The 27,985-nt window shown below is 47.3% G+C and overlaps 2 protein-coding genes across 2 annotated transcripts; one reads left to right on the top strand and one right to left on the bottom strand.

The window, feature by feature from the left end:
* Window positions 1-423: 423 nt before the first annotated feature.
* UBFD1 (ubiquitin family domain containing 1) lies at window positions 424-13,408 on the bottom strand. Its single transcript, XM_028705570.2, has 7 exons — window positions 13,253-13,408; window positions 12,268-12,543; window positions 11,947-12,155; window positions 11,149-11,214; window positions 10,865-10,970; window positions 8,186-8,268; window positions 424-7,033 (listed from the first exon to the last, which is right to left on the bottom strand). Exons 1-7 carry the CDS (start codon window positions 13,275-13,277, stop codon window positions 6,923-6,925), a joined length of 876 nt encoding a protein of 291 aa, XP_028561403.1. The 5' UTR covers window positions 13,278-13,408; the 3' UTR covers window positions 424-6,922.
* Window positions 13,409-14,792: 1,384 nt separating this feature from the next.
* Window positions 14,793-27,387, top strand: EARS2 (glutamyl-tRNA synthetase 2, mitochondrial). The gene is made up of 9 exons (XM_028706552.2): window positions 14,793-14,950; window positions 16,436-16,591; window positions 18,456-18,645; window positions 20,084-20,556; window positions 22,827-22,935; window positions 23,414-23,567; window positions 24,610-24,740; window positions 25,236-25,371; window positions 26,543-27,387. The coding sequence occupies exons 1-9, from the start codon at window positions 14,860-14,862 to the stop codon at window positions 26,624-26,626; spliced, it is 1,524 nt and encodes a 507-aa protein (XP_028562385.2). The 5' UTR covers window positions 14,793-14,859; the 3' UTR covers window positions 26,627-27,387.
* Window positions 27,388-27,985: the final 598 nt, after the last annotated feature.

Genomic DNA, 27,985 nt, shown 5'->3' with positions numbered 1-27,985 from the left:
CATCTGGTTGGCCACTGTGGGAATAGGATTCTGAGCCAGATGGGCCACTAGCCTGTTCCAGCAGGTGGTTCTTACGTTCTTAAGTATTATTTAACCTACTTAGTAATTTAGAGATACTTGTAATAAGCATTATATGTGAGGATCCCCAACAAAGATGTGTTTCTCTACCAAATATCCTCACTGCTGAAGGGGGGGGGGCTTTCATCGCTCAAAGCCTGCCTTATATGGAGCCAGACCAATGGTCCATCTAGCTCAGTATTGTCAACACTGACTGGAAGCAGCTCTCTGGGGTTCCAGGTAGCGAGTCTTTCCCAACGCTACCTTGAGATGCCATCCTCCTCACCTCCAAACCCCCCCCCCCCAAGTTCAATAGCACTATGCGGAACAGGTACCATGTGAAAAACCACTCAACACAACCAAAAGTGTTCATTATCAAAGTTTAATTGACAAGACTGATTGATCTTACAGAATAGAACAAGGAGAATAATTGCCGGACAAAGTTACACTTAAAAATATTTCAGCAGTGCACGTCTAAGACTTAATGTTCACCCAGCCTCATTCATGCCTCCCTGTTTCCATAACCGGCCCTGGAAATGATAAACTGCTGCTCTGCAGAGGACCTGGGATGAGGGTGAATCAGGCTGGGCTATTTGGGATAGACACACTGCCTGCCTAGCTTCTGCCCATGCAAGGAACTGGCTAAGATTCAGAGGGCAGGCACATGATGGCGCAAGAGAAATTCACCCCAGCACAGGGCAACTCTTCACACAGGAAGGGATACTGGGGGAGATGGAAGATTTCCTGATACTGAACACCAAGATCCCAGCCCCTGAAATGCATCCATACCAGTGTTAAACAGGTCTGTGTGTACATGTGCATGCCAACCACACCCCAGCTGGCTGCTTTCACTGCTTGGGCCCTTCTTGGGCGCTCCATTTGCTTGTGAAGCTGCCCACAATGGGTGGGCATGATGTGGGCAGGTCATTCTTGTCTGTTGGAAGGACTGGGAGACTAGGAGGGAGGAGGGCAAGTGGTGAAAGCCTGTCCTGTAAGACCAAACAGCTAGCATGTGTCCGTGCTGGGAGAAGGGCATACTGAGGTTCCCTATGGCTGCAAGTCTGGAGGAGGAGAGTTCTCCAAATATGGCACCTTGGGTGGGAGAAATGCATTGCACAACATAACCGAGATTTTTGGCCCTGGTTAAGAAAATGGAAAGAAAATCAACAACTCAGCAAGAGCAAGATTAGCCCTGGACACCACCCCCGTTTCCTAGGCACCAAATGCAGAGTAATTTCCTAATCACCAGCATTACATGGGATGTTTCTGCTCCATGAGACTGAGACAAATGCCTTTCCCAACCAGAGGTCCTCCAGATGTTTTAAACTACATCTCCCATGATGGCTAGGGCTGATTAATGCTGTAGTCCAAAACATCTGGAGTATACCTGATTGGGGAAAGCAGGGCTGGAAACATGAGGCTGCTTTTTTTCTTCCTCCTGGCAGTTTTTTAAAAAAAAGAAAGAACTGAAAATCTGCCTCAAAAAGGATGGAGATCATGGGAGTGGTGAAAGGAGATATGCTCCCAAGGTGGTTTTTTCATTAAACCCCCCCCCCCAGGGGAACACCCGCCCACTTATTTGTGTCTGCTGAAGCCTTCCCTAATAAGCAGCCCAAAGCAGCACCTGTAATCTAAAGTCAAGTCCTTCGATATTTCCTTCCACTAAGAAGAGACACCTCATTTTCCACTCAGAGACACTTTAAGAAGGTACACACACAAGCAAATGTTTTCCAACAGGCTCATTAAATGATCTGAATATAACCTGCATGTAAACATGGCACCAGGGAGGCTTTTAAGCAGCGATGCTTTCAAACTGCAGAAAGACACTCCCTCACAGAAAGGGACTGCAGTTTGGAAGCATGCAGAGGCAAAGAATGATATCTCAGGCAGCAGGACAGGGCAGACAATGAAGGGGAAAAACAAAAGCACCAGCAGCACTAGGAAGCCAGTTCTACTGAGGCCATCCAGTTCAGCCTTCTGCATCAATGTGGCTGCCCCTCTCTTGCACAGAAACCCAATTAATATTGGCATGCTGGAGGAAATTCAAGAAGCCCTCTCCTAAGCACATGGGGCACAAGAAGTTGTCAGATTAGATACTCTTCCACAAGCTGGCGCTTTCCAGCGGTTATGGACTGCAAATACCAACACCTACAAGGGTCAGCCACACTGCTATCAAAATGTGTTCAATTGAATAGTCATAGAATCATAGAACTGTAGAGATGGAATGCACCCCAAGGGACACCTAGTTCAACCCCCCTGCAAGGAAGGAATCACAGAGGGGTACAGATACACACATGGACTGAAAAAGACACCGCAGGATGTTGTGAATACGCAGCAAGCTTGAAAAAGCTGCTTGTTCATAGTCAGTACCTGAAGCAAGAGCTGCCTCCAGGGTCAAAGGTGGAATCGTTTATAAAGGCTCAAGCGGGCCTGGAGCTGCATTCCAAATGCCCAAAGATCAGAAGAAGAACTCAAGCCAAGCTGAAGCTCTAGCCCTCTCACTAGGGAATCTTGCCCGATAACCCCAAGGGTTGGCTCCAATGTTAACTGTACTCAGAGGAGGCCTGTTGAAAGTAATGGACATGTGGTCTTTTGATTTCAATGGGTTTGCTCTGAGTTACAGCTGATGTTGGATACAGCGCCCCAGGTGTGTTGGGGGAGGCGGAAGGAGAGAGAAGAGGAGCCTGATAGGTTAAGAGAAAGGCACTCTGCTTATGCTCAGAGGTAATTGCTTATATTTTCTTTACTTCCCAATTTCCAAGGCTTTCGTCTTGGCACTAAACACAGGCTGTGGGACTAAGTTCAATGAGGCCGTGGCTCAAACAAAGCCACAATGCAGATGTTAAAAGTTCAGATGGATCTTTAGGCTTGGGCTGAGTAAATCCCCTGGGCTCCGAAGGCATTAGCCCATGATGCAGATAAATTTTTGAAAAATGGTTGAGCCTTGAGGAAGACTGGAGACTAAGAATTTGTGGCTTGCTTCTAGAGAGAGAAAAAGACAACAGATGCTTGGACCTAGAAATCATTTGCCTATTCCATGCAGATGTTTCCCCACATCCCCAATTATGCAGACATGCCCTTCACATATAAAGACTGGAAGGCAACTCAAAGCATCAGCACATCATCTTATAAAAGGATAGACCATGTCAACCACGTTATCTGCACTTATGGCCCGTTACAAATTGTGCCTTTAGCTGCACAAATAGGAAGCACTTGGAAATTTGCAAGTACATAGTCACTTTTAAACTCCATGTTCCTGGGAAAGATTTGAGCCACTTTAATGTTAATTTTGGAGAGAAACCAGCCTAGTGCAAGTCCTTTGGAAACCTTCAGCTGCCCTTGTACACAAGGAAGCAGGCAACCCACTGTCAGGACTCCTATGCCATTTACTTGCATTGTTGCTTTGCCTTCTAGAGAGAAGCCATACTCCTTGAGAAGGTGGGTTGAAGCACTTGGAGGAGTTGGAGCAAACAGCCAAACAGTTTGGTATTACACATGTCAGACTCCCTTCCACATGTCACAATTACCCACTACCTTCAATATAAGAACATTAAGAGGAACCAGGCTGCTGGATCAGGACCAAAGGGGCCCATCAAGTCCAGCCTCATGTTCTCACAGAGGCCAATCAGATACCCCAAAGGGAAGCCCACAACCAGGAATTGAGAGCAACAACACTTCCCTCACTCACATTGAAACCCTGAAAGTGCCCTGATGTCCCTCCTGTTCTCCTAAAGCAGGATGTCTCTAGAAAGCAGACCAAAAGAGAAAGACCAAAAGAGAGTGGCCTCTTCTGCCCCTGCCCCACCTGAGCATCACTCGGTATTGTTCCCCTTGTGGGGGGAAAGGGACTCCTGCTCCTAAACAGCTGCCAACAATACAGATGTAAGGCACACACCTTCTTACAGCTTCCCACTCGTCCCCTAAAGCACAAACAACCTCAATACTAGTTGTAATTATTTGTGTGGATGCATCCCGTAAGGTCACTTTCATGGAAATGGAACAGACAGGGATACATGTTTGCAGAAGACAGGTGACATTGACACCAGATCGCTAATGTTTAGAAATGCTCACATCAAGTAGTCTTCTAATCCAGGAGGTACAGACCTGGGCCAGGGGTGTTTTCAGGTGCAGCTAAAGCTCAGACTGAGGCTCACCCTCCATGCACAACAAAGGATGCTCACGATGGGCACCACAGGGATCAAAGAAAACCAGAGGCAAACGACCCTTGAATTGAACTACAGCACTAAGGAGAAGTATACCATGGTAGACAGGTAGTTAAAAGACAGCCTTCCTTCAAAGGAGCCTGGGATGAGGAAATCAGAAGGGAGAAGAGCTGTAAGTGGTACAGTGTCTGCCTTGCATGCAGAAGGTTCCAAGTTCAGTCCCCAATGGCACCTCCAATTAAGGCTGGAAAAAGACGCTTGCCTCAAACCCTGGACAGCCACAGCCAGTGTAAATACTGAACTATATAGACCAACTGTCTGATCTGGTGAATGGAGGACAAGCCCACTGGGTCTGGCCAAAGGTTGCCCATCTAGTACAATCCTGTTCTCAAAGCAGCTGACCAAATTCCTGTGCAAACCTCCAAGCAGAAACACGAGAGCAGCGGCACTCTGCCCACTTGCGATTCCTAGCAACTGGTAAGACAGCATCTTACGTTCCCAATGCTAAAATTGCAGCCAACCTTACTCTGTAAGTATTTAAGGTTACTAGTTGCAAGTAGGAGTTATGAGTTACTAGTAGAGATGTGTAAAATAATTGGGTACCCTAACACATATACTCGGGGGGGGGGTATTGTAAAAACTTGGCATTTGAGGAAAGACTGAAAAAACTGTAATGGAATATTTTTCTACTACTAGGATGATGAATAAAAAGCTTTTGAAAGTAGCACTTGAAGGATTATAGTCAATTGACTGCTGCAATACTTCTTAGATTCATGAATGAAATGCAGGATAGTTAGTAGTAATAGCCTTGGGTTTAGGTTTGGTAAGAAAGAATTGCATAAATTTCAATTTCTCCAAATGCCTGTTTTTTCTCCAGGAAAACATGCCCTGACCAAACTATGGCATTAACATTTGAAGTTTTATATATCTCTATTCACACCTGGTGATGTTTAGTAGCGGGGAAATCAATCATCAAAACCAGACTGGTCACTTCCACAAAATCAGATGGCACAGAAGTCAAAATTACTTCAAGGGTTCTTGAAATGTGCCCCCACCAGGCACAAAAAGATTTATACAATAGCTCAGCAGAAAATAAGATGGCCAACTCAACTGAACAAGGGAGGTCTATGGATGCAATTTGTCTGAGTTGTTCTTAAAAAACATGAACCTCAGGGAACTTATCCTGAATGAGCTAGGCTGGAATGACAGTTCACTCTGGTTCAGTTCCTACCAGGATCAATGCAAATCATGATGTTAAGCCACACTCCAAGTTCACCTAGGCAAAGACTCAAGGAACACCTACTTGGAAGATAGGGTACAAGGACACCTGAGGGTCCCCCAAGTGGGCCAAGGAACAGGGTGATGGCCAGCTACTCGCTCAGCTGAAAATATGGTATAAAGAGCACCAAACAGAAAAAACCTGTATTCTAAAGCAAATTTGTGTCTTCCTCAGTCACCACAGGCCACGCAGTGGACCAGAGTTCTGGTATAATGAACAAAAAGCAAGTGACTACCACTTTGTTCAATTTTAACCACCATTTTATGGAAAAGTTGCTAAAACATTTGACAATGCCGCTAACCTCATATTAAAGGGTGTGAAGAATGTGCTCTCTTGCTGTAGATAACAGCTGCAAACCCAGCATCTCTAGAATGCGCAGGAGAGCACATATGCTCACACAGACCAGCCGTGTCTCTTCTTTGAACACAGGGAGGGTCCTCCCTTCTGAGCACCTTGAGGCAGCTGTGTGACTGTACACACATTCAGAGGCCCCACTGATGCTGGGGTGATACTGGATGCGGTCTGGATGCAGAGCAAATGTTATACGTAAAACAAGAGATAACAAACCCACAAGCTAGCTGCAAAGTAATTCTCGGTAACAACAGGGATAGCCAAGAAATGCTTCTTAAGGCAGTCTAGATCCCCCTAATAATGGGAGGGAGAATAATGGGAAAGGGAGAACAGAACAGAGTAAGCAACAGTCCAGCATGGCTGCAAGTCTCCTGCGTTATTAAGCTTCCTTCCTCTCAGTAACAGGCATGAAAAACTCCACTAAAGAATCACTGCCAGCATCTGAAAAAGGAGTCAAGCATCTTTGGGTTAAGAGTGAGAGTTGTCCCATTTTGCTACCAGAAAAGCTACCAGGAAACTTAAGGACAAGGAAGATATGGCTTCTGAAACCCCAAGTTTGCATACCATTTAAAAGTTTTCTTTTAGTATTAAAAAGGAGAGAGAGAAACCTACTTCTCAAGCTCCCAGTCACAAGCGCATACCTCAAAACAAACCATAATGCTTGTTAATGAAGAGTTACGAAAATATCTGTCTCTTGTCCAAATCATGTAGAAAATCCTCAGCGGTGTGTCAGCGTTTTTCTCCTTGCAGAAACAGAAAACCAGAAGGGCTACTACACCTGGCACAGTTAAAGTGTATTACACACAGTGGTTTGTGAATTAAGGTTTATTGATTTCCATCATATTTGCTTTTTGTTTTTAAATATGGTTGAAGCTGGGCTGCCGAACAAAGGCTGCTGCTGCACTTTTTAAGTTAAAAATAAACTAATGGCGAGAGATCCCCACCTCTGGCGTCCTCCCAGGCCTCTTTGAGATCGTATCGATAAGAAGTTCCAGGACGACCCATGTCCAGGCCTCTCCTAGCAGTGTCCTTAGGTTCATGTCAGTCTCCAGTGCCAGAGGTGAGCGTGCCTTCAAAAATACTGCCACTTCCCCAGCACTGTGTCCTTGATGGCATCGACGTATTGAGTAGGCACCCAATAGACCCAGTAGTAAGAGGCTTCAGTAGGACCCAGCTGGAAGGCCTGGAAGATGTGGGAAAAGAAGAACAGGAGGCTCAGGATTAAGGTCCCTCAAACTATGGCCACCTCATTCAACACTGGGACCAAGCCAGATTCAGCAGTTTCCTGAGGAGCAGCAGGTCTCTCTCAAAACATTGAAGAATATAAGAAAAGCCTGCTGGATCAGGCCAATGGCCCACCTAGTTCAGCATTCTGTTCTTCTAGTAGCGAAGCAGATGCCTCTTTTGGGAAACATACAAGCAGGATTTGAGCACAAGAGCACTCTCTCCTCCTGTGGTTTTCAGCAACTGGTATCAGACACTTTCTGTTTATACATATTCAGGTGTTCAAAGTATTTCATGTACGTTATCCCCAAACCCTTACAACAACCAAGCAATGTAGGCCATCACTAACACCAGCATCTCCATATTACAGACATAGTAGTTGAGGCAGAGAATATTGGCTTGCCTCAAGCAAGGTGAATCTTAACCGGATACTACTTTGTTTACACGCAGAGACATTATGCATTTTGCCAACTGGGCTCAGAATTTTGCCAACTGGGCTCACGCATTGCACCTCCCCCCCCCCCCAGGTGTTCTGCTTCAATTATTTACTCCTGCACTTGTGCAAACCAGTCAGCTGCTGCATCCAAACTGTACTACAACTCCAATCATGATCATCCTTCTTGACCGCTGACCATGCTAGCTGATGGGAGTTGTAGTTCAGAAACATCCAGAGGGCCACAAACACACCCCTTGGTCCTCAACTCAACACCAACTTCAGTTCTATTTGTGAGAGGAGGAAAGAGAAGGAGACACATAAACTCTCCTTTCAAGTGGCAAATAAACCGAAGAGTTAATGAGATTGTTATGTAAGTGGAGGCCCTGTGTCCCTGTATGTTTCTGTCCACTGAAGGGAGAAGTACTTATTCCGTAGAAAATAGAAGAGAGGCAGACAATTCACAGGAGTTCACTGAATGCTGAGTCTTCTTGCAGGGTAAAAAGCAGGGAATATGATCCTCTCTATGGAGAGTGCTGCAGAAGGAAGAAAGGCTTCTCTCTGAATTAGCCCTTATGCTGACTGCTTTTGCTCATAGGAATGTAGTCTTCTCCTGAAACCCTGGGCTTAACATCTGCAAAAGTTCAGGTGCAGTATTTGCAGAGGACCGTTCCTTACCATCATGTGATAATCCTCATGTCCTTCGATAGGTTCACTCACCACGTTCTTGATAGACCCCATGGGCAACTTTTCTGTTCTTTCTGCATTGAAATAAAACATGTCAACTTGGGCAGGAGGACATTTCACACCATTCCTCCGCTCTTCCTTCCAGAGCTTCTCCATCCCATCAGAATGTATGAAAAAGGAAAGGCTTTCTCAAAGCTGCACCAGCCCCAATACCTGATCCCAACAGCCTCTCCTTTTCCAAAGAAGACCTTCCCTCCACCCCAAAAGCTCTTTGCATCACCCAACTCACTGGAAGTAAGTAAGTAAGTAAGTAAGTAAGTAAGTAAGTAAGTAAGTAAATAAATAAATAAATAAATGGCTTTCTACTGCTAAGACAAAAGAAATTTATAAACCCCATATGCAGCTTAATCCTGAAAGTTATTGCTGTTCCCCTAGTTCACCCCCTAAACCATTCCTGTGGCAAGAAATCAGATAGAATTAAAGAAACAAAACAAAAGCATGGTCTGTCTGCAAGACCACACAGCGACAAAATGAGAATGCATTTCAACCTCTTATCAGCATATTTCCTCCGTGTTTGAAGCTGGTCCAAGGCCAGCATAACAGAGTGTCAAATTTCACATCTGTCCTAGTCAACAGATGTGCCTTTTTGCAAAAGGAGAAGATCCCCCTGCTGAGGCACTCTGATGGTCTCTCTCTTTTCCCAATGGTAGGGCCATTTGTCAGGCAGAGATGTGAACTACCAGGTGCCTGACCCTCCCCAGGTGGGCTGCTGCAAAAACAGGTGATGGTTGAAGTGCTCCTACTGCTAAGGAGTTGGATTGGGAAAAACCAAACCCCATATAATGAAATTGGGCATTACTGCATTAGAATATTATTCAGTCATATCAGTAACCATTAAGAAGTCATAATATAGAGATTACACAACCACAGTTGTGACTGAGGCCAAAAGCACTTTGTGCCCATTAATTTCATCTGGTGAGAATTAAGCATGAGCTTAGCTGCTATTGAAACCAAATGGGACATACAACAGCTTAGTATGGGCTACACGGTGCCTGTTGCTCTGTGTGAGGGTCAAAAACATCTAAACTAGTAAGCCCCAGCTTTCAATGGAAACCAGAGTGTAGCAAAAGTATGCTGCTCCTCAACTAGCCTTGTTAAATGAAACTCAAATACCCATAATTTCCCACAGACTCTTTAGCCCTTTCAACTCCACGCATCATGCCTGCTCAATCCAGTTTTGCATCTAAAGAAAGCCTGGGGCTGCAAACAAGCAGGAAGTGCAGCTTACAGAGCCACTAAAATACTACACAGAGTTCAACCAGCCAGCCAGATCAACAAAATCTCTTTCTAAGGACCCTCTGTACTGCAAGTTCTGCTTTTAATGGTCCCCCACTCTGCCCAGCCCCTGTGCAATGTTCTGATATGAGACAGTGGTATATAAATAAAGTGCCACTGGCGTGTGTGTGTGCAGAATGCCAGTGCTCTCAATGTTTCAGCACTTTCAGAGCCTCCCTCCAGTATGGTTCTTGGGACACAAGCAGCTCAACTCCCTACCACAAAAAGACTCCTGCACAACAAACACAAGGGGCACAGGCAGAGTATTAAACACTGAAGAGCCACAAAAGCCCTCATATATTAGGTAGGTCAAACCCTTCAAGCAGGCCAAATTATTGATTGGCCAAAGATGTACAGGAAATGCACTCTAGGGCAGTGTTTCCCAACCGGTGTTCCGCGGCACACTAGTGTGCCGCGGAACGTTGCCTTGTGTTCCGTGGGAGGGAGGCGGGCGACTCGGGCGGCGAGAGGCGGGGCAGCGGCGGCGAGCACACGCGGGGCGGCGAGCGAGCTCCCTCCCACATCCCATCGCCGCTCGCTTCGGCCAGCCTACTGGAGGAAGGCGCGAAAACCTCACGCATGCGCAGGCCTTCCGCCTGCGACAGCCCAGTAGGCCGGCCGAAGCGAGCGGCGATGGGATGTGGGAGGGAGCTCGCTCGCCGCCCCGCGTGTGCTCGCCGCCGCCGCCCCTCGCCGCCCGCCTCCCTCCCACGGCACACCAGCCTACCTCCGTGTGCCTTTGCCCAAAAAAGGTTGGGAAACACTGCTCTAGGGTATCTAAATCACCAATGCCTTTTCTGCTCTTCAAGCTTCACATGAACTGTAGCATATTTCTACTTGTTGCTCCTAAACCATCACCCGAACAGGATGACTCTACAGGCTCAGAAATCTTGCAAGGGGTCAGCTGTGAAACACTAAACATGGCATCAGTACAGTGGTACCTTGCAAGACGAATGCCTCGCAAGACAAAAAACTCGCTAGACGAAAGGGTTTTTTGAGCTGCTTCGCAAGACGATTTTCCCTATGGGCTTGCTTCGCAAGACGGAAACGTCTTGCAAGTTTGATTCCTTTTTCTTAACACCGTTAATACAGTTGCGACTTGACTTCAAGGAGCAACTCATAGAACGCGGTGTGGTAGCCTTTTTTGAGGTTTTTTAAGACTTTGGTGATTTTTGAAGCTTTTCCAAAACTTTCCCGACACCGTGCTTCGCAAGACGAAAAAAATCGCAAGACAAAACTCGCGGAACGAATTAATTTCGTCTTGCGAGGCACCACTGTACTCTCCCAGAGATAAGTCTTCAGGTCCCCCCAAAGTATATAATTTTGAGCACCTACCTTTAGTGCCAATCCAGAGCTGATCTTGTTCGAGTTTAAAGGTGAGCCGCACTTTTCCACCCGATTTGTTGTACATGCCCGATAAAGGAACAGTTGGCAGGCGCTCCTAAGAAGTCGAGAACAGAGGTCTTCTGTGAACAACAGGAAGCTTCTGCCAGCTTTACAGCACAAAGTTAAAAAAGCCACCCTCCTCTACAGGACATAAGTGTAGGAGAGAAGGAAGAGCCCCAGAAACTGCCACTGGCTCCTATGGACCTCGACAATGATACAGCCTACTCACACACCTGGGCACCCTTGACAGAAGGCATCACATCTTCAGGTTTTCCTTTATCTAACACTTTCCTGTGTTGCTGTAACAAAGCGGAAATAAAAAATAAACATGACAAAAGCCTAGAAGATTTTCCCATCTACCTACTTGCTAACATACTGAGATTTTTAAGAATTTGAAGAAGATACACAGGCAACTAGTTACCTCTTATCTTAGTCACACAATCCAAATGCAATCAAGAAATGCATAGTATGTATTCTGTCTATCAGTAGTTATAAATTCACACACTTCCCTAAAATTCAAGAGTTTACACCACAACTTTGGTGAAAACTATCACATTAGTAACTTTGCAAAGGAAAGCATGTAAAGGTCTCACCGAGATTCCCACCTCAAAACTGGCCAGTTGATAGCAGAATTAGCTATCGGCTGAAGGTGACAAAGGCCAAATTCAACAGGACTACCTAAAGGGCAGCACCATTTGGCTACAAAATGTTATTTATTGTTAAATTACAGTCACTACACTGTCCGTTCCACTAAAGTTAAATAGAGTTCAAATGGCTCTTCAACCTTGGACTTGCAGATAGTTTTTAGGCAACTTGCTCTCTCAGTTATTGGAATAGTGATCTAACCAGAAGGCTGCTGCAGGAATTATCAAGATAAGGAGCTTCAAGTTAACCTTTCACCGAAGCACATGGACCTCAAGGTCCTTCCTTTTAACTGGTCTATGGTCAAAAGGGGTACTCCCATTTTACCTGGGAGATCCATGTACACTTTCAGTCCAAACAAGCTACCTAGGCTGGAAGTTGTAACCAACCTTTTGTCTGCAAAGGGGCTCCTTTTTGGTCTCTTCTGATTTCACTTCCTGCTGAGCAGCATCTTTCGGTGTGTTTACTGCCAAGACATCATTGATAGTTGAGCCAACCACCATTATTTTTGCTCCATTGATCACTTTGATTTCCCGTAAAGTTTTATCCTCTGGTAGAAGTCCTTTGAACATGACCTTCTGCATTGCAGGTGGAAGGCCTAGCAAAGAAGGAATCAACAGGGAAGACTTTTTAACGCAGGAATTTCTTCCAGATATGATGGGAAGGTCACGTGGTAGAATTACCTCTCCATAAAACACAGACAGCCTCACCTGTGAGTGAGTGGATTTTCTGCTTCAGGTCAGCCCCTGTGTTATCAAGTGGGAACTTCAAGTCATACTTATTTTTGTTCCAGATAATTTTTAGCTCAACCAGCTCTTTCCCAATCTCAGAATCTCCGCCATTGCTGACAGAAGCCTGTGGGTCAGGTGGATCACTTTGAGGATCATCAGTCTCCAAAGGTTTCTCAGCAGAAAGAGGATCGCTGCCATCCCTGCAGTCTAGAGGCGGATTCTCAGCTTCTGCATCCATGCTGGTGTCATCCGAATCTGCAAAGAAAGGAAACAAATGAGAACAGCCCCCTTGAGAGAGGTGGGATCTGTATACATACACTCCTTATGCGCTGTTTTGGGACAACACTCAAAATAAAAACAAAAACCCCCACCAATCCAGATTAAGACTTCAGTCGGGGCTGAATTATGTCAGCGGCAGGTACAGTGTCAGCTCAAAACACTCCCAACAGTAACTATTTTCTCTTTGTTTAATAGCACTTATTCCAGTACTGGAGTGCCTCCCCCAATTGTACCCGCTTGGTGAGCAAACCCTACTTTCCTCACTCCTATGCCTTGCTGTCTTTCTCCCTACATCCCCCGCCTCTGCACCCGCCCCCAATTTAGCGGGCCCAGCCCGTGTCAGGGCTGAAGCCAGGCAGAGCTCGGCTACCCGCCTGGGAAACTCCCCTCCCTCGTGCCAGGGCGCCTCCCCCGAGGAAGACCCTCCGAAGCTTTCCTGGGTGGGTGGCGCTTTAGGAAAAAGTGGCTCAAGGCACGAGGCCGAGCGAGGGGAGGCAGGTGAGGGTGAACCTCCAGCCCAACCCAGCCTAGTCGCTGCCTTGAGGGGGGAGTTTGGGGCTGCCCTGGCAAGGGGAGAGGGAAGGCCGGGGGTCGCCCACCCCCAATGTGTACAGCCCAGGCCTTGCCCCCTGTTTCCCTCCGCGCGCCCCCGCCCCTGGCGGACCCCGCTCTCTCGCGCGCGCACCGGGGGTGGCAGAGGCGGCAGCCATGATGATTGTGTACAACCCGCCCGGGGGGGTGCCGGGAAAAGCGCCGGGCGGTCCGGATTGGCCTCCGTCGGCCTCCGTAGCCCGCCCCTTCCGCCTCGAAACCTTCGCTCGCCGGTCCGGATGTTTTGGACTACGGCTCCCGCCACCTCCTTCTCCCCGCAGTCAGCCAGCCAACATGGATGTTGTGGCGGCAAGGGCTGATGGGAGTTGTAGTCCAAAAGCCCGGTGGAGGGTTGCTGGAGGCTGCTCCGCTGTAGCGTTGAAGTTACACGTGGTTTGGTTTTGTAAGTCGCCCAAGCTGGAGAGGCGGTGGAAAAGCCTTAAAGAAAGATAGAAAAGGGAATGACGCTTTTAAAAAAAAGTAAAAATAAATATTATTTAATTATTATTTATTAAATATTTGACACAGTTTTGACCACCGCCTTCTTGCTGCCGCCTCTGTCTCTTCTTGTTACAGTATTTATATCCTGCTTTTACCCCCCAAGGCGACTCAGGGTGGCTTCCACAAATAAAAACAACACAGATAAAATACAAAAAAGCTATATATATATATAAGACAACCATTGAAAAGTAATTAAACTCTGACAGAATTAAAACAATATTAAAAATACGTGCATTACAATACAGCTAATAAAAACAGCACTATCAAAAGCCAAGTTCTCAACACGCCTCAAAAGAGCCTCAGTGGAGCAGGAGAACACAGGACCAGACAGCCAATAAATGGAAGCTAATCAGACTGGTTGCTTTTACAGGAACATAGTTACTTAGCACAGCCAGTCTCCAGGAACTCTGGCAGGGACTCTTTCCCACCCAGGACCTTTTGCATGGCAGGCAGTTGCTCTGCCTCTCAGCTAAGGTTGTCTTACCTAGAGAAGGGTGGCCCTTGGAGCTCCGCTGCAAGCCTGTCTCTTATAGGGGCAGTGGCCAATTAGGTGCATCCTCCTCTGGGAAGCCCCCCCCCCCAAGCAGGATGCAAAGGAAACACCAGTGGTCAGCCTTCTAGCTAATTTGCTGTGCTACCATATACTAAAGTTTTAGATTATTGTTGCTAACTTGTCTTATTGATAATTGTTTCATATATATTGTTTCTTATTTTTGTAAACTGCTTGAAGAGTTGTGGTTTTTTTACAATCAGGCAGTGTACACATTTTATGAAATAAATAATATAAATACGCACACACGTATATATAAAGAATAAATTGATTGGAGCAGCTTGATCCAGGTTCTATTAGCCAAAAAACCCCGCAAAAATAATGTATATAAAAAATAAATCCACCTTCTCTTCCTCCCCTTAATATAGAATAGAAAAATAAAGATACTATTGAAAATTTAAAATAATTAAAAAAATAAAAAGTAAAACTGATAGTATTTGGTCCCACTTCGGCGTTGCCCCATTTCTGCGGCCGCAGCGAGGACGCTGTTTCTTTAAGTCTGGCTCCGCCCCTTGTTCCTGTCGGAAACTGAATGACCGACAGGATGTAGCCAATGGAGCGCGGGGGGCGGGGCCTTGTGTTAGACCACGTGCGCTTCTGCCGCTGCCTGTTGATTCTACAGCTGGGAGGCCGCTGCTGCCGCTGCCGCCATGGGACTGGGGGCTGCAGCGGCGGGGGATGCCTTGCGAGGCGCAGTCCGGGGGTGCGGCGTGCGGGTGAGGTTCGCGCCCAGCCCCACAGGTGAGCTGCCCCGGAGCCACGCGGAGCTCCTCGCCTAGCTGCCGAAGCCGCGGGGACTTCCTTGGGCCGCTGCCTGACATGATTAGGGTTATTCGGGTGCTTTCGTGCTGCCTTCCCGGGCAGTTTGCAAAAGCGATTCGCCAAATCGGATATTGTTATCATATTTTAAAAAATACGTGTTTGCTGGTTTGCTGAAACTACAGCTACAGTAAAACTACAGTAAAAAGTCAATAGGATGTGCAGAGAAATAAAAAGAGAACAAACCCCGCAGCTGTAACTGTGCCATCATCATCATCAACAACAAAGGGATAGTCTGAAACAGGTTTAAGAGAACCCATCAGGGGAAAGGCAAATAACCCATTCCATAGCAATGCATGAGCCATTGGAGGTTTGTGTAATACACTATTGTTGGTTATAAATGGAAACCACGCTATGGCAAAATGATTATGCAAGCCATATAACAAGTATTAATAGGTATCAATTAATTTTTTTACCTGCCCTTCACACTAAGGTCCCAGGATGGGTTACAGCATTCAAACTATATTAAAAACAACTTAGTCATTAAAAAAATGTGGTCTCCCAAGATCCTAGGCCTCTGACCGCTACACACTTGCTCATTGAGTTATATCTAAGTAAATACCAATGGTGGGATCTAGTCAGCTTCATGAATCATGAGTTGTGCAGGCCTAATTGAATGCCTCTTGGTTTTTATGACTGTCCTTGGAGCTGAGATGCTGCTGTTATGCTCTTGATGTGGGATGAACAAAAACAAAGGGGGTTTGTCAAAGGTGTCTCAGTAGAAATCAGAGTAGATCATGGAAGCCTGAAGTTTGCTTACCCTTGTGGTTGAAGGTCCCTGAATCCAGGTGAAGTTGGATATGTGGGGATAGCACAAGAATTGCCCAGGTGCTTGGATCAGACCGAAAACCTATCTTATTCAGCCTTCCCGAACCTGGTGATTTCCATATAGTTTGCCTCGCAACTGCCATCATAACAGTGCTGGTTGCAGAAGGTGGAAATTCTATTCCATCACAGCTGCATCCAAAAAAGGCCAAGTGCATGTTTCTGGGAAGCTCATAAAAATGCCTTCCTTTGTTAATCAGAGGTAGATTGCTCTTGAACACGGGAGTTCCATTTCAGCTGTCATTGTTAACATCTCTCAGCACACCTTTTCTCCCTACTTTTGCCTATTCCTCTTTTTAAAGTTAACTAAGTAAACGGCCTCCTCTTTCTCTTGGGGCTGTGATATGCATTGCATGTTCTGAACCAGCCAGCCTGAATTCTAATATTATTTTGAGAAGGAAGATATTTTTCAACTGCTTGCACATTTCAAACCGTTCACTTCTCTCCTGCTCATGTAATTGGAAGTGGAATGACTCTTGATGTGGAGGTTCTCTTTTCAGCTAGAACAGCAAACGACCTCTGATTATAGCACCAGAGTTGTGCCTCATGTACCCTGTTCTTCCTTTTCTACGTGCTGTGCAGGGTTCCTGCACCTAGGTGGCCTGCGGACTGCTTTGTACAACTACATTTTTGCCAAGAAACACCAAGGGAGCTTCATCCTCAGACTGGAGGACACAGACCAAAGCCGGGTGGTTCCCGGGGCTGCTGAAGGCATAGAAGATATGCTGGAATGGGCAGGTAATTCTGCTTCCCTACACATGCATGCAGTTCAGGCTCTAACACAGGGGCCAAACAGTGTGTGGGGTTGCATCCTTTGCCAGGTTTCCTCAGGGAAGCAGTGCAAGATGATCAGATTTTTTTATTTTTTATAACCCGCCCATCTGACTGGGTTGCATTAAACATTTTAAAACTTCCCTATGCAGGGCTACCTTCAGATGTCTTCCCAAGGTTGTATACTTTGTTATCTTTTTGACATCTGATGGGAGGGCGTTCCACAGGGTGGGTGTCACTACCGAGAAGGCCCTCTGCCTGGCTCCTTGTAACTTCACTTCTCACAGTGAGGGCCCTCGGAGCTGGCTCTCGGTGTCCAGGCTGGATGATGGGGGTGGAGATGCTTCTTCAGGTATACAGGGCCGAGGCCATTTAGGGTTTTAAAGGTCAGCACCAGCATTTTGGATTGTGCTCGGAAACGTACTGGGAGCCAATGTAGGTCTCTTTGTTCTTGGTTTTTCTGTCTTATCCAGGGAGTGGGGAAATAGAAAATATTCCACCCCCCTCCTCTCGCCACCCCCACTTTTCTTTCCCAGCATCATCATAAACCACCTTGGAGAACAGGACAGCTGCCCCATCACTCTCAGCAAGTTATCCACCCTCCCTGATGCTTAACCTCATAGAAAGGGGCTCAGACTCCCCTCTCCTTGTTTCCTTGCTTACTTGCAAAAAAACTAAGCAAAACATAGTCTCCAGGCCAGCTGCCTTGGCCTCAAGGAAACAAATTTATTTGCTGATGGTGAGTTATCCACCACACTTCAGACACATGTGACTTCTGTCCAGCAAGCAAAGAATTGTACATCTGACACTCTGTGTTCAGAAACTGGATGGCTCCCTCCCACACTTGATTTTTCCACCTGCATAATGTGCATTTTCTTTGTTATAGTTTTTCTATTTGGAAAGTTGGGATTTGCAAGATCCAGAAAGGGAGAGGGTTGATTGCTCTGGCCTCCTCGCCCTGTGGCTGCACTCTCACAGGTGCCTAACTCACCTGCCTACTTCTTGATGATTTTGTCACTGGGGTGCCCACAAGATTGCCTGCCCTTTTATACTACAGTGGTACCTCAGGTTACATACGCTTCAGGTTACATATGCTTCAGGTTACATACGGTTCAGGTTACAGACTCTGCTAACCCAGAAATAGTGCTTCAGGTTAAGAACTTTGCTTCAGGATAAGAACAGAAATCGTGCTCCAGCGGCGTGGCGGCAGCAGGAGGCCCCATTAGCTAAAGTGGTCTTCAGGTTAAGAACAGTTTCAGGTTAAGAACAGACCTCCAGAACGAATTAAGTACTTAACCCGAGGTACCACTATCTTCCTCTAACTCTTGCTACAGGCATTTCCATCAGAAAAGCCTTGTTTAAAAGGGGGAAATGTGTGTATTGACCACTGGGCTGCAGCACAGTCCAGTGAGTTGGGATTTTAGTGACCTGGGAATGGGGATTTTTTTTAAATCAGGGGAGCAGATAGAGTCACCACTCCTTCACCTGATAAAATCATCATGTGATTATGGGATATGGGGACTTTGAGCCTCTCTGGGATTTAAATGATCTGAGTTACTGTAAGCCTATCTCTGTCTGCACTTTTCCAAATGTGCACTCGAGTTCCCCCAGAGGCGTAGGAAGGGGGTGGTGGTGGGTGCATCCCCAGGTGTCATGACTGAGGGGGGTGACAAAATGGCAGGCGAGTGGGCGGCACACCTCACGCCTGGCGGCAGCTCTTGACCATCCTCAGCAATTTCCAAGTGGTCCACGGGAGGGCAGGGTGGACCACGTTTGGGACCCCTTTGCTCTTGGTTGCTTCTGAAGAGCTGTCCCCTGCCTCCCCTTGCAGGCATCCCACCCGTGGAGAGCCCTCGCCGGGGCGGCCAAGCAGCCCCCTACCAGCAATCCCAGCGACTCAGCCTATACAGGGAAGCTGCAGAGCTGCTTCTGGAGAAGGGGGCTGCCTACCGCTGCTTTTGCACCCCCCAGCGCCTGGAGCTGCTGAAGAAAGAGGCGCTGAGGAACCGGCAGACGCCGCGGTAAGGATCAGGTGGAGGTTAGACCTGGGTGTGCTCTCTGCATGGCTGCTGACGCAACCTGGGTCCTGCTCAGCCGCAGGATTGCTACATGTCTCTCTGCCTTTGACAATTCTGCGTTCTTCCAAGGAGAGTCCTGAATGTGGATGGGATGGGGGCTGATGTTTGGCTGATGGGGAATCAGGAGGCAGGGCTGGGTGAGTCCAAAGAATTGTCCGTGTGGGGCTCTGTGGACTTCTGGCCTTGATCCAGCATGCTTACACTCAGGGATGGCCTTGATGGCCGGGAAAGGCCAGTATTTGCCTTATCAGGCTTATCGGCTTCAGGGGCCTGTTTCTCAATCTCCAGCAGTATCTGGAACAATAGAGCTAGGACCTTTGCCTTATGCGTTGCAAGGAGTTGGACTAATTCTGTGAATCTAAGAGGGAAGGAGAAAGAAGCACTAGCTGTGGCTTGACGCCCCCTCCCCAAATTTCCTTAGTATATGTTCATTGCTCTGTTGCTACTGTGGAGAAGGGCTTGGGAGATCTTTTGCTATGGCTGCTTGTGGGCAACAATTTATCCTGCTCAGAGTGAGAACTTGGAGGGTTTGGGGGCGGGGGCAAAATGTGTTAAGTTGTTCAAAAGCCACAGAGTACAGGTTCTCTTTGTGGGAGAGACAGAGAGGGAAAGAGTCAGCAGCCATAATTGAAAAGGGGATGGGAACTATCACTAAGACCATCTGTTTGTCTTCTTTTTTCTTTTTCTTATGTTTATATCCCACCTTTCCTCCAAGGAGCTTAAAGTGGCATACACAATTTTCCCTTTCCTCATTTTGTCCTTAAAAACAACCCTGTGAGGTAGGCCAGGCTGAGAGGCAGTGACTGGCCTAGGGGGGCCCCATTGAGCTTTATGGCTGAGTGGGGATTCAAACCCCAGCCTCCCAGGTCTTAGTCCAACACACTAACCACTACACCACACTGGCTCTGTTTGAAACAAATCTGTTTGAATGATTTGCTTGTTTTTACCTAGGTATTTGGTTAAATTGGAAATACAGGCTTTGCATTCCTGTAATTTTCCTTGTTTACCTTAGTTGTTTATTGTTTTTGTGACTTTTATATGTTGTTTTTCTCTGTTTTCATTGCTTTGTTCCCCACTCCGGGATTGAAAATACTGTGGGCTATAAATACTGCAAATGAATAATAAAAAATAAATAAACAGGCAGGGAGTTCCAAAGTGCCAATGTGCGACCCCTGTAGAAGTACAAGTTCTGGAGACAAGTTTCCTGCCTCCATCAAAGGCAGGGTGGTTCAGTCAGCTGGGATTCTGGGTTTCTCAAAGCCTTGGAGTTTTGTGTTGGTTCAGTTGAATGAGAACCAGCAGCTTAGGTTACAGATGAAGCCTTCTGCTGCTGCTGCTGCTGCTTCCAATGTGATTCCTAACCCTGCCCCTCTCCTTACAGATATGACAACAGGTGCCGCCACCTGAGCCCCAAGCAGGTGGCTGAGAAGGTGTCTCAGGGTGCTGACTCTGTCATGCGCTTCCGCCTGGAGGAGAACTCGGAACCCTTCTGCGACCTGATCCACGGCTGGAGCAAGCACGTTGTCGCCAGCGTCGAAGGGGATCCGGTGATCCTGAAGAGCGATGGCTTCCCCACCTACCACCTGGCCAACGTGGTGGATGACCACGTCATGGGGATCAGCCATGTCCTGCGGGGGGCAGAGTGGCTCATCTCCACCTCCAAGCACCTCCTCCTCTACAGGGCCTTTGGCTGGGACCCACCTCAATTTGGCCACCTCCCGCTGCTCCTGAACAAAGACGGCAGCAAGCTTTCCAAGAGGCAGGGGGACATCTTTGTGGAGCAGCTTGCGCAGGATGGCTGGTTGCCCGAAGCCCTGTTGGACATCATGACAAATTGTGGCTCTGGATTTGCAGGTAAGGAGGCCGTAGCCCTTGGCACCCCAGCCGGCTGGCTCAGTTGGTGTGAATTCTCTGCTTATGTTTGAATCCTGCTTATAAAATTATGGGTGTCCCGCTTTTCCACCTTGTCTTGGCAAATGACTGTGTCCAGTGGAGTCTCTCCTGGAGCTGGTCCCTCCTCAGTAGGTAGTCCCTGGGCTTCCTGAGGCCTTCCAGGACATTTTCTGCTTAGCCCATCACTGTTGCTTCTCCGTGGAATCCTAGAGTTGTGTGCCATCGATTCCATTGGGTCCCAAAGTGGGGGGCAGTTGGATTACCTGGGCAAGGGAGCTGCAGGCTGGTGCTAGAGCTGGAAATAATTATCATCAAGGTTGATGAATTAATTAAATTAAATAGTTGTATCTCAGAAGTTGAATGCTTTGCGACTTGGACGTTTTGGCTCCCGAATGCCGAAAACCCGGAAGTGAGTGTTCCAGTTTGCGAACATTCTTTGGAACCCGAACATCCAATGCGGGTTCCGATTGTCTGCAAGAGCTTCCTGCAGCCAATCAGAAGTCACGCCTTGGTTTCCAAACGTTTTGGAAGTCGAACAGACTTCTGGAACAGATTCCATTTGACTTCCAAGGTACAACTGTAATTGAATTTTGAATAATTGTGCAATTGTGGGTTGTGCAAACTGTTACTCTGAATAATGCTTTTTGTAGGGTAAAGTGGGGCCACTGGGGATGTGTTTATGGAACCAAGGCAGCAGGAGTCTAACCCCTTGCTGAATGTAGAAAGCCCAGACTCTGGAGAAGGGGTTGCAGCTCAGAAATTCAATCCACAGTGGCACCTCTAGGTAGAGCTAGGAAAGAGTCCCTGCCTGAAACCCTAGAGAACAACTGCCTGTCAAGTGTTGGCAGTGCTGAGTTACATGGAACAAAGGTCCGATGGGGTAAGGCAGATTCCTGTGTTTCTAAAGCATCGCCTAACCCAGGAGTGGGAGATCTGCATCTTGTGGGCCTAAATTAGCCCACAAAGCTGTTTACCTCCGACCACATACCCCTTTCCCCTTTGCTCCCCACATCAGAGGTGACTTTAGGTGAAGGTGTGGCAGAGGGCTGGTGGCTGCCATCCCTTTGAGGTCTGTTTGCAAACCAAAGGGCATCAGAGGCAGTGCCGATCAGCTGATGGGTGCTGAGAGACGTGGCCTTGGCGGTCCACTTGCAAGAGGCCTGCATTGGAGTTGCTTGAAGATGGGCTTCACCTGAGCTCCTGATGGCAGCCAGTGGGCAGCTGTGAAAGATGAGCACATTATTATTATTAATGTTGCAATACATATAGGAAATCTTTTCATAATGATACATATACATTACATTCGTAAATTCACATTATCACATTTCATTATGTACCAGCATCTATCCATTTCTTATTTCTTGCCCTGTGTCTTCCCTCCACCCGTGCGTGACTTCCTTGTTATTATTTTATAACTTTATTACAGTGGTGCCTCGCAAGACAAAATTAATTCGTTCCGCAAGTTTTTTCTTCTTGCGAGTTTTTCGTCTTGCGAAGCACGGTTTCCCATAGGAATGCATTGAAAATCAATCAATGCGTTCCTATGGAAACCGACTTCAGACCAGGTCCGGGGACAGTCTGTCCCCCGACCTCTTCTGAAGGCTGGGGGGGGGGACAAGGGCTTTTCTTCCCACCCCCAGCATTTTAAAAACCCCCGGGACAGCGGAGGACTTCTCCGCTGTCCGGGGCGATCCTGGACCTCTTCTGAAGGCCGGCGGGGGGCGAAAGTCTTTGCTCCCCCCCGCCTGCCTTCAAAAGCCGTCCGGGATAGCGGAGAAACGAAGGCTGGCGGCGGGAGGAGGTCTCTCCGCCCCGCCGCCAGCCTTCGGAGGAGGTCCGAGGACAGTGGGGAAGACGCGCTGCACTTCCCCGCTGTCCCGGAGATTTCCCTATGGGCTTTCGTCTTGCGAAGGAAGCCCATAGGGAAATTCGTTTTGCGAAGCGCCTCCAAAACGGAAAACCCTTTTGTTTAGCGGGTTTTCCGTCTTGCGAGGCGTTTGTCTTGTGGGGCACCACTGTATTGAGATAGTATTTTTGTATCTTAATAATTAAACATTCAGTCTTATATATCTGCTTAGCTTAACTTAACTTTGTGAAATCAGTCTATACATATCAATAAATTCTTGTTGGAGCATGTTTTGGTCATGTATTCTTCTACACATTTCCATTCCTGTTTGAGATTTTAATCAATCTAATCAAAATCTAATCAGAACTCTTGGTTTCTTTTGCAGATAACCGGATGGGCAGGACGTTGAAGGAGCTGACTGAGGAGTTCAACGTGAGCAGGATCGAAAGGCACTCGGCCCTGCTGGATCTTGAGAAGCTGTCCGAGTTCAACAGGTGGAGGAACCAGAGGGGCAGGGTAGCACCAGCTTCCATGCATTTCCTGGTTGGCTGTTGATCTGCGGGCTGTTTATCCCGGGGGGGGGGGCGGGTCTGCATCTGCTGAGCATCACCTTTTGGTCCCCTTCCCTGTTCCCTTCCCTGGAGCCCAGTCCCCCTCCAGCTCAGGGGTCTCTTCTGCCTCCTCCTTGAAGTCAGGCTGCATTCAGGGAAGAAAAAGCAAGATGTTACAGAGGGTGCAAACAGGCATCGCTGAGAAACTGAGGAAGTGCATCCCTAAAAGTTCATCCCACCCCTTATAGCTCAGCCGGTTAAAGCATGCTGCTGACAATGTCAAGGCTGCAGGTTTGATACCCAAGTGGATATTCTAGCTGCATATTCTAGTACTGCAGGGGGATGGCTTAAATTCTCCTCAGGGTCCTTTCCAACTCTTCAGTTGTATGATTCTATGAAGTGGCTTTGTGTGTGTGCACAGGATCCACCTGACCCGTCGGATTGAAGATGACCTGCAACGGCAAGAGCTGGTGGCAGAGGTGCAGGCCTCTGTGGAGGAGACCTATGGGAGCCAGGTGGTAGACCGGGAGGTCCTTGAGAAGGGCTACGTGGAGCAGGTGCTGCTGCTTAGAATGGTAAGTCAGGCAAAGAGGGTGTGTGTGTCTGTGCGCAAGTGCGCCTGCCTCTTTGCTTTCTTGTGTGTGTTTTTGTTTTTAAATAAATGTCAACGTGACGAAAGGAAAGGAAACAAAGGCCCTAAATTTTAACACCGCAAAGCATCACATCCTGGAAGCACAAAAGATACAGCACGTCTCCAAAGGGATAACGAAGTGTTAACTCAGACATAGTTTCCTTTACAAATAATAAAGATATATAAAAATAAGAGTGTCCTCCACCTGTGAGTTTCATCATTATGAAATAACATAGGCTTAAATGAGCCAGATGATTTCCATACACTGGTGGTACTGAGTTACTGGGTGCCTCAATATTTGCATAAGAAATACTTATTATTATTATTATTATTATTATTATTATTATTATTAATAATTGAGTTTATATACCGCCTTATACCCGGAGATCTCAGGGCGGTTCACAGAATAGATCACAACATATACAGTGGTACCTCAAGTTACAAACACCTCAGCTTACAAACACTTCAGGTTACAAACTCCACTAACCTGGAAGAGTTACCTCGAGTTGAGAACTTTGCCCCAGCATGAGAACGGAAAATGTGTGCTGGCGGCGCAGCAGCAGCAGCAAGAGGCTCCATTAGCGAAAGCACGCCTCTTGTTAAGAACCGTTTCAGGTTAAGAACGGATCTCCGGAAATAATTAAGTTCATAACTAGAGGTACCACTGTATAATCATAATAAAAACAACAACCCAACAACACACACCCTGAAAAGAGCCACATTTTAGAAGGGTATAGAATGTCAAACAGACCAACCAAAGGCCTGGTTAAAAAGGAACATTTTTGCCTGGCGCCTAAAGGTGTATAATGCAGGTGCCAGGCGAACTTCATGCTATATATGTTTCCTAGCTGGAAACTCTTCAGCTTGAAGGTAAGAAGGTGCCGTGGGGCAGGGAGAGATGTGGTGTTGGGGGTGTGGGGTGGGGGCTCCAGCCAGGGGAACTGATCAGCCTGTCTCTCTGATCCTCAGTGGTCCTTCCTCCCCAGGGTCACATAAGCCACCTCAAGGACTTGGTGTCACCCAAGTATTCTTTCTTGTGGATCCGGCCCTCCGTGCCTCACGAGGAGCTGCACACCATTTCAGCAGAGGCAGACAAAATAGGAAGGCTGGTTCTCAGGTGAGTTGCCCTGGACCTTGCCTGTGGGGTTTTTTTTTAACCCATTGGGATGTTGAAGCCACCTAGAGGTCTGCCCTCCTCCACCTCCCTCCTCACCTGAGTGACACCAGGTACTTTCCATGCTGGAGTAAGCGCTTGTTTTCAGCCGGTCTCCCTCATATGGTAAATAAACAGTAGAACGTTACATTATCTCAGCTGGTAGAGTATAAAACTCTTAATCTCAGGGTTGTGGGTTTGAGCCCCACGTTGGGCAAAAGATTCCCCATTTGAGCCCCATTGCAGGGGGTTGGACTAGATGACCCTCGTGGTCCCTTCCAATTCTACAATTCTATGACCCTTGCCACATGAAGGGTCTTCTGCAAGTGAAATAACCTGCCCTGCAAAATGGATGCTATAAATCACTTGGCAGTAGCTTTTCCAAGTGAAAGCTGAGCCACAATTTAGAAAAACGAGTTTAAAGTAATATCCTTTTTTCTTCTCCTTCTCTTCCCAAAGGTTGCTGGAACAGCCGGTGGCTGCTCTGACCCCAGAGGAGCTGGGCAAAGACCTGAGGCGGCTGCAGGAGCAGATAAGTGGGACCCAGTACAGTGGCATGATGAGACTTCTCCGCTTGGCCCTCAGTGGCCAGAAGGTAAATTTCCCCTGGCCCTGCTTCCCAAATCTCATCATCTGAATTGCTCTGCTTTGAAAGCCAATAGCTGGCTTGGCTCTGCTAATGGACCTCAGTGGTAGTTGCTACATCTCTTTAAAATAATCGAAAGAGCCAGCCTGGTAGACCTGAGGTATTTTGGACTACAACTCCCATCAGCCCTAGCCATATCATGTTGGGGCTGATGGGAGTTGTAGTCCAAAACACAGAGGGCAGCACATTGACTAAGGCTGACCTAAAATTATTTGTACCTCATTTTCAGCAAATCGGTGTCTTATAACAATAAAAATACGTGAAATCAGTTAACACGGATGGACCATTCCTGACAATTAATAATGAAAAGGTATGAGCAAAAACCCACAGGTCAAGCTAGAGCTAGAATAAAACCAAGAATAAGGATGGATAGCTCAGTTGGTTAGACTAGAGCATGGTGCTGACAACGCCAAAGTTGCAGGTTCGATCTCCATTCAGGGACAGCTGCATATTCCTGCATTGCAGGGGATTGGACTAGACGATCCTCTGGGTCCCTTCCAACTCTATGATTCTGTGAGCCCTCCCCCCACCCCAAGACATGCCCTGATAAGCAAGTCTTTACTTTGCGCCTGAATGGCAACATGAAGATGCCAGCTAAACACCTAATACAGGATGCCAGTTTTTTTAATGTTATTCCATTTATTGGGCAGTGCTGAAATCATAGGAAGCTGCCTTCAGATGTTTTCTAAAAGTCAGATACTTGTTTATTTCCTTGACATCTGGTGGGAGGGCATTCCACAGGGTGGGCGCCACCACCAAGAAGGCCCTATGCCTGGTTCCCTGTAGCCTTACTTCTCACAGTGAGGGAACCGCCAGAAGGCCCTCGGAGCTGGACCTCAGTGTCTGGGCAGAACGATGGAGGTAGAGACGCCCCTTCAGGTATACTGGGCCGAGGCCGTTTACTCAGGAGGGGTGGTGGTACTGCAGCTAGAAAAGTTGTAGAGCACTCCGTCAATGGAATTGTGGTAGGAATATGGAAGAGGGAAGCTGTAATGGAGGCCTCTCAGACTCTAGCTTCCACAAAGCTTCAGGAGCTCTTGTTTTCAAGTAGGGAGGTGTTCCTTCCTGGTTGGCAAGGGCTCCCCCTCCCTTTCTGGAGTAACCTCCCTGTCCATTTCAGGAAGGACCCAGCGTTGCTGAGATGATCGTCTCCTTGGGGCCCAGAGAGGCTAGTGCACGGATCCAGAGAGCCCTTTGCAGCTGATCTGTTGAAGCAAAACAGCCAACCGAACTTTCAATAGAGCTTGCATGTCAAGCCTTCCACGAAGCTCAAACACCTTCCTGTGGACTGCAGAGCATCCCACAGCCACGGACTTGACCACTTCTCTCTCTCTCTTTTTAAAAGTGCTCTGGGGTTGGCAGCCTGGCATTGGCACTGAGACCCTAAGGGGATTTCCGGTTCTAGTTGAGTCTGCCGTGGCATTAATAAAAAAAGCAAAAACACTGGCTGGAGGTCAAAGTGCCGTTGTGACTGTTTTCCACGTGGCCTCGCAGCTGGGCATTCCTCCGGGGCTGGGGAGCAGCGTCAACCTTGGAAGCCTCAGGAGAGTAAGCTCCAAGGGTCCAGTTCCATAGAATTCAAAGGGTATTTTTACTGCATTACAGTCTCAGAGATAATTAATTGCAGTAGGTTGGACTAGATGACCCTTGGGGACTTTCCCAACTCTACAATTCTCTGGTTCTGTGAAAAGGAGCAATAAAATACAATTGAAAATCAATATGAATCTTTAATGTGACGTTTGCACCATCAGCCATAAATCCGCAGAGATGCGTGGTCCTGCTGGGTGTAACAGCATCTCCTGTGCTCAGCCTAGTCTCTCTGCCCAGGGCTGGATTAAGCATTAAGCAAAATAAGTATGGGTTTAGGGCATCAAGAGAAGGAATTTCCCCTTGGACCATATGGTGCAGCTGAACACAAACATCATTTCTACAACTATGCAAAAATAAACATTACTTTCCATCTTACTGTAGTTTTCGTTTCATTTCATTATTTTACAGTTTATTATTGTTTATATTTTGAATTACAGTGGTACCTCGCAAGACGAATGCCTCGCAAGACGGAAAACTCGCAAGACGAAAGGGTTTTTTGTTTTTTGAGCTGCTTCGCAAGACGATTTTCCCTATAGTCTTGCTTCGCAAGACGGAAACGTCTTGCAAGTTTGTTTCCTTTTTCTTAACACCGTTAATACAGTTGCGACTTGACTTCGAGGAGCAACTCATAGCACGCGGTGTGGTAGCCTTTTTTGAGGTTTTTGAAGACTTTGGTGATTTTTGAAGCTTTTCCAAAACTTTTCCAACACCGTGCTTTGCAAGACGGAAAAACTCGTGGAACGAATTAATTTTGTCTTGCGAGGCACCACTGTAGATATATGTGGGGGCACCAAAATCTTTTCATGGCATAGGGCCTCCAAAGGTCTATGCCCCTCTGAGCACCATTTTGGGATGTCTTTCCAGAACAAGGGTGGTGCCCTCCTCAGACATCCCTATATGAGCAACCTTGAATGGCTTAGCCTGCGACCCTTTGTGGTGAAGGAAGGTGACTCTTCCAAGTCAGGTGTGGCTA

This window comes from Podarcis muralis, chromosome 14 (genome assembly GCF_964188315.1).
Source record: "Podarcis muralis chromosome 14, rPodMur119.hap1.1, whole genome shotgun sequence".
Lineage (NCBI taxonomy): Eukaryota > Metazoa > Chordata > Lepidosauria > Squamata > Lacertidae > Podarcis > Podarcis muralis.
The sequence above is the reverse complement of the archived record's forward strand: the minus strand, read 5'-3'. Positions and strand labels throughout refer to the sequence as shown.